The 6922-nt window shown below is 35.3% G+C and overlaps 1 protein-coding gene across 1 annotated transcript; it reads right to left on the bottom strand.

Moving 5' to 3' along the window:
- Positions 1–1351: 1351 nt before the first annotated feature.
- LOC106330751 lies at positions 1352–2775 on the bottom strand. The gene is made up of 3 exons (XM_013769171.1): positions 1858–2775; positions 1684–1753; positions 1352–1629 (listed from the first exon to the last, which is right to left on the bottom strand). The coding sequence occupies exons 1-3, from the start codon at positions 2773–2775 to the stop codon at positions 1352–1354; spliced, it is 1266 nt and encodes a 421-aa protein (XP_013624625.1).
- Positions 2776–6922: the final 4147 nt, after the last annotated feature.

Here is a 6922-nt window from a genome sequence, read left to right as displayed (position 1 = left end):
CATAATTCTCCTCGTCGTCCATCTCACACACAGGATTGGCTGGTCCCCCCGGGGTTTCTTCCTTTTGCAAAGAGGGATTAATTTGAACATGGATTGGGGTTCAGGTAGGGACGGGAGACCTACCTGGAACTGTTATGTTTGGATCATCCACCATTGGGAAATCACGGCCACCGATGTCAACAACAGGGGAGGCAGATGAATGTTCAACGGCCTCTACAGCCTTTGAGGGGACTCTGACTTCCTCTACCACAACGCCTGGATTTGGATCCTCCAAACTAGAGGTTTACACCATATTTTTCTCCACATTGGGTGAGACTGGTTGGACATTACCCACCGCAGGGGTTCCACACTTCGATTCCTTTATCATTGGTGACAGAGGTTTTGGATTACTCACGTTTGGGTTAACAGCTTCCCCACCTTCTTCATATGTGGTGGATGCAACAGGGACTACACAATCCGGATTGGTGCCTGAGGTTGCAGGATCTGTGGCAGCAGCTTTTATTCCCGAGTTGTACAGGTGAGGGTTTGATTCACCCTACGTGACATTAACAGGTTTGTCATCTTTGAAACGCTTCGGTAAGGGAGCAGCAGGTATAGGCGTCTGTTCCTTAAAAGTACTCTGCAAACAGTGTCAACATGAATGTTGTTAAAACTTCCATATTAATCATTAAAATCGCTGAGGACACGTTAAAATTTTAACAAAGACAAGACAACTTTTTTTTGTGGTGACACATATCTCTGTGGAAGAACAAATACAGGTTCCTGGTACACAATGACATCATTGCAGGGTTTTACATGAGAGGTTGCATCGTTTCTTTGGATTGATGCGAAAATTCCCTGCATCTAATTGGTACACCATATATTTATAATCGTACACAAACTTCACACTTAGGTGAAAAAGATACAAAACTCGGTTACATCACCTCAACGGCGTCTGTTCTATGAAATCGTGGACTCATAGCATTGGCATCCTCATTAACGTCGTGCATCTAAATGTCAGCGTACGAGGGGGTGGGAACCTTTTTTACCTTAAAATGCCAACCGCGTTGGAACATAGAAAATATCATAAGATTTTCGAATCAAGCCACCAGTACAAGGGTTTACCTCGTCGGAGACGTCCATGCCTTCGCCTGACCGAAGAGAATACTAATGTTTTCTCAAACCAGGTGTATTAACCACCGATTTTGTTTTTTTTTTGCCTTCCGGTTGGTGCGCTCAGTGTGGGGACCATCACTCTTAGGAGACCCGGACAGTCCATGATTATCGTCGTTTGCCTTCCTTTTGCGGGTCTGGTCGATGGCACCTTCACGCAAACTACAGCGACAGCAGCACAAATTTCTCCCCAACTCTCCTATATGTTTCTGGAAGGCACTAGCCAGCTGTTTGAACTGCTGTTCATCCACGGCTTCAAATCTTCATGCGTACACCTGTTTGGTTGAGGAGGAGCCTCTGGTTCAATGTCTTCAGATGAAGAGATGTCCTCGATTATAACTGCAGCAGGTTTACGGGGGCGTAGATTGCGGCGGTGGACGGGTTGATCATTAGGTTGGGCCACCTTACGCACACCTTTGCCCGCGTTTTCTTTTTTATCTCGAACGGGGGCAAATGAAGTATCTCCACCCGAGAAATCTGATTTTTGAAAATGATGTCAACTAAGCATCAGCTCAACCAAATGCGTCACACGCTGGTCTGTAACCTCGTCCAACCACATGTATCGTTTAGCTTCCGGAGTAGGCATGAATTGAACGACTAACTATTGAAGAATAACCAAAAGTGGAGATATTAATATATGTTTTAGATACTTAAAAATTTATCGAAAACATAATTGAAATGTCAAAGAGAGAACCACAAACTTACATCTGGATCTTCTTCGACTTCAACAATGTCATTGACACTTAGAATGGGGATAGTGTTCTCGCATGCGAGATGGTTAACTAAGAAATTTTCGGTGGACTGTGTGTTGGGAATCTTAGCCAACAGCAAAGGCACCGCTTCAAAAGCAAACAACTGAAGAGCCAAAGGGAATCCATAGGCAGCTGCGGTCTGTTGAGATAAGCGGTGGCAAATTTCTCCCAGTGAGTCTTCCCTTGTATAAGGCGGCAGCAAACGCGGTAGAGTCTTCAAGAATGACTCTCTACCCCAAGGATACTCCAAGAAGTACTCTACGTCGCAAAGCATCTCGACATACTTCGAGGTCAGCTTGAGCCATTTGTTACTGCAACATATAACACCATCAACCAGCGCAATAAGAGCCAAAGGAACACGTTTCCAGGGTGCCAGATATGGATTGCGAAGCATTTTAAGGACATCAGCCACCATAATGTCACCAAGCGTTGTATCAAAAAGCTTGTGCCATATAGTTGAACCTGGGTCGTCCACTGCTTCAGAATCGGCAGCATCGAATGCTCCGCAGTTCAACCCAGTTACTTGGTGAAACTCATCCAGTGAGAAGCGAAGAGGATGAGTCGCAAAGTGGAACCAAAGCTCATACTTGCGAACAGTCAGAAGCTGACGGCAAAGGAAGCTGTTTATTAGCTTCGCAGAGTTGTGGCAACGAGCAACAGACAACTCAAATAGCCTGCCAAATTGAGACCCCATTATAATCTCCATGTCTTTGGAACCTTGGTGATAAGACGCAATAGTTCCGATGACGTGAGCCTTCGAGTAAATATTGAGACGCAATTTGGTTGGGTAACAACCCCAAGCCAAAAGCTTCGGAGGCAATTTCGAGGAAGATTCGGCCTCCTCAAGCTGACCAATAGCCAGATCCGCCATTGGTCTCTGCACGGTCGAGTGTATCGATGATCCCATCCCCTCCTCGCCTGAATCGGAAACTATAAAATAAACAGAAGGGGAATTAATAAGAGGAGGACATGAGAAGAGAATAGGAACAGCCAAGGAGCGTCATCACTGGGGAAAAACAATACAAACAGAGGAGGACAGGAGCATCCAAATCGAAGATCGGTGTACACATGCAAGGAAAAGCGGAAGGAAATTCTGATGTTTAGAACAGTGGACGAAACAGCTAACCTGGATACCGCAGAGATTTCCGACATTTTTCGGTAAACGGTGATGGTGACGAAGTTATTGGGTCGTCTGACTAGGGAAGAGTGAGGGCTCTCACGTGCGAGGGATGTGTGGCATTATCGTTATTCTTTCGGTCGATAAGGGTGTCTTACGTAATTTATGGAATACTTGCGCAGGGTCAAAAAACCACGCGACCCGCAAATAAAAACTTCTCAAGACCCAAAGCCCAATTTGATAACTCGTAGACGACTCACTTCTCCAATTTTCTCACAATAACATGCTTTAAGTTTATTTGAGGTCATTTCTCTATTTCAAAGAAAAAATTAAAACTTTTCCAAAAATTTTTTTGACAATTTTTATAAATGTTTTTTTTTAAATATTTTTATTTTAAAAAATTTAATGAAAACATTCATAAATAGAAAAATGATTGATGACTACATGAAGCATTGGCCATCACATGCCTAACCATGCAAACTAAACAAATGTATACTTAGCTACACGAAGTATATATTATGCATTGCAACAAACCCTCAACTTTATGATATTATGTAGTTAATATCACAAGTTTAATTTCATTCATCCAAAAAATGATGTGTATGTCGAAGACCGTTTAAATCTTCTGTTTCATCAATTAAAATGTAATGTATCTGACGGTAATTTGCCTAAATTGATTTTGATCCGTGTTTTAAAAGCGTAAGAATATTTTTAACAAAATCTAATTTACAAAATCAATATGTTTTATAAATTTTGATTAGTAATGTTTTAATATTTTTATTTTAGTGTATTTTAAAAGAATATAATTATATTATTTTATTTATATTAAATATAAAAGTTATATAAGATATTATTTAAATATAGTTTTTTTAATTCTTTAATCTGTTTTGGTATGAAATTTTAATAAAACTTCTGTTATTTGTTTGATTAATTGTGTGATATATACTTATTTGATAAGCAAATATTATAACCTTCTTTGATGAATTATTAAGTTAATAATTCATTAACTTAATAATTTCATATTAAATAAATAAAATGTTAGAGTTAATAAATTAACAGCAAATAAGTTTTATAATTAAAAAATTATCAAAGAAGTATATATCACACAATTAATCAAACGAATTACAAATTTTTTACTAAAGTTTCATAAAAAACAGATTGAAATAATTAAAAAAAAAAAGATTAATATAAATGAAAATAATACAATTATATAGTTTAAAATACACTAAAATAAAAATGTTAAAAACTTAAAATAAAAATGTTAAAAACTACCTATTAAGCGTTCATAACAAAACAGATTAATATAAATAAATATAATACAATTATATAGTTTTAAAATACACTAAAATAAAAATATTAAAACACTACTTATCAAAAAATGTTAAAACATATTGATTTTGTAAATTAGATTTTGTTAAAAATATTCTTACACTCTTAAAATGTGGGTCAAAATTTAATTTTAGTAATTATAGTCGGGTCGGTCATATTTTAATTGTTGAAACAAGATATTTAAATGATCTCTAACATCCACATAAGTTTTTGGATGAATGAAATTAAACTCGTGATGTTAACTACGTTACATCATAAAGTTGAGGGATGTTGTCATGGAGAACATATACTTCATGTGGGTAAATATACATTAGTTTAGTTTGAATGGCTAGCCATGTGATGGTCAATACTTCACGTAGTTAACAATCATTTTTCCTTCATAAATTGGTATGATATCTTCCAAAATTTGAGTTCAGTAATATCATCCTCAATAAGTATAATATCTTCTTAAAACTTAGGAATATATTGATAAATATATATATAATATATTCATAAAATATAGGAAAATTTTCATTAATGTGTATGTAAAAGTCCATATTTTTTTATCATCATGTAAATATACATTCTTAAATGTGTATTTAAGAAAACCTTCATGAATATATATTTATGATACATTGCTGAATTCGAATTATAAGTATATTTTGTAAGATATTCAAGCATATTTTGTAAGATATTCTTAGATATGTATAACATCTTTTTTAAGTTTTTGGAAGACCTTCCTGAATTTAATATCTAAATTTTATAAAAATGTTATACATTTTGAAATTATTTTTGTATGTTTTTGAAAGATGTTATATATTGATTAATATTTTTCTAAATATGCATATAAAACAAATTCAGAAAAATGTCATACACATTTAGGATGAACTTCCAAATACATACAACTTACAAGTTACATTCAAAAAGTGTTGCATGTTTATGAAGGCATTCCCCTGGGAAAAATATTTACAAATTTATAAAGATATCATACACATTCATGTCAGGTATACATATTTTTTAAAGAAAAATAGTTTTCCAAAAAGAAATTTCAAAAACTTTGAAAAAAAATATTTCGGTTTTATTATTTTCCAAATTTTTAATATTTACTTGATGATATATTGTCAGTTACTTCTTTAATGAAACCTAATTTGGTCATTTTGATTTTTGGTGGATATTTTGGGAACAAAAACTAAAAAAAAAACTATTTAAGAGATTTGCCCAAAAAAATATAAATAGTTAAGGAATAATGAAAATAAAAAGAAAAATTGGTAACAAAAATCAATTAAAAATGAGAGAAATTAAAAAAAAAAAAAAAAGAAGAAAATGTAGTCTAGTATGGTTGTGCAATAAGATTGTAATATATGGAATTTGTGGAAAAAAGTTTTAAAATTAACAAAAAAAGAAAACATTTGCCGTTTTTGACAATCCAAAAGTAATTCTTTTTTTTTTTTTGAAAGAATGTTAAATTTTATTCATCAAAAAGCCTGTTTACATCATGTGTGATCCTATTTCAAAAGAAAAACCCTTTACAATAGATCTTCTAAATCAGAAATTATATTCTTGTCTCAAACCAAAATTGGAGAACTCTTTCCATACCCTTCCTCCTATCCTTCTTAACCAAACTCAGCTTATTTCTTATACCCTTATCAATGGTCTTCTTCAATATAGCTATAGGCATAGCCTTCTCCCCATATCTTATTCTGTTCCTTTCTTGCCAGATTGCATAGATAGCTGATTGAAATGCATATCTGATGCAAAAAGACCTCATCCTCGCTCTGCTACCATCACATATAAGAGACACAATAATGGACCAGACATTGGAATATGAGCTTCTCAGAATTCCAAGAGTGAGATATTCCCAAACTTGTGAAGAATAAGAACATTCAAAGAATAAATGATTTATGGACTCCATTGCCATTTTACAAAGGACACAAATAGAATCCACTCCTTGATTCCATATAGCAACCCTGTCCATGGTGGAGAGTCTGTCCAGCATAGCCAGCCAAGACATAAACGCGAACTTTGGTGTAGCCATAGCAAACCAAACCCCTTTAGCCCAGTTACAGCATACATAAGTTTTACGTATCATCAGCCACGTCTCCTGAGTTAAGAATCTTGATTTGAAACCCGACCTCCATTGCCAAAGATTTACATCCTCCACATCCTCTCTTAGTTTCTCTTTCACACTAGCCTACTCCACTTCAATGTCATTAAGAAGCTCAGTTCGATGCCTTCTTCTTCTTCTATTACCCAAACAGACTTCTTCAATTGTAGCTTCTCTCTTAATTCCCAAATCTATTATTCCTCTATCTCCAAATAGATCAACCATCACTCCCCGGTCTGACCAGTTATCATACCAAAAAGAAACATGTCGACCATTTCCTATCTCCTTTTTAAAGAAAGGTTTGGCAGTTTCTCTCAACTTCAAGATTTTTTTCCACATCCAAGATCCCAACTGTGTCTTCCCACTAACTGTCCAAAAGTTCTTATTCTTCAAAAGATAAGTCTTAATCCATCTTCCCCAAAGAGAATCCTCCGTCAACAATCTCCAGATAATTTTTAACCCATAGACCATATTAACTTCCTTTAAAGC

This window comes from Brassica oleracea, chromosome C3 (assembly GCF_000695525.1).
Source record: "Brassica oleracea var. oleracea cultivar TO1000 chromosome C3, BOL, whole genome shotgun sequence".
Lineage (NCBI taxonomy): Eukaryota > Viridiplantae > Streptophyta > Magnoliopsida > Brassicales > Brassicaceae > Brassica > Brassica oleracea.
Note: the sequence above shows the minus strand (reverse complement) of the source record. Positions and strands in the feature narration are given on the sequence as shown.

What these genes read in the sequence shown, in the direction of transcription:
- LOC106330751 (XM_013769171.1), bottom strand. Translation starts at nt 2,775, where the DNA reads ATGGCGGATCTGGCTATTGGTCAGCTTGAGGAGGCCGAATCTTCCTCG. An exon ending in AAGTCGAAGAAGATCCAGAT is followed by an intron (nt 1,754 to 1,857) that starts GTAAGTTTGTGG and finishes ATTCTTCAATAG; the next exon opens with TTAGTCGTTCAATTCATGCC. An exon ending in GGACGAGGTTACAGACCAGC is followed by an intron (nt 1,630 to 1,683) that starts GTGTGACGCATT and finishes TTCAAAAATCAG; the next exon opens with ATTTCTCGGGTGGAGATACT.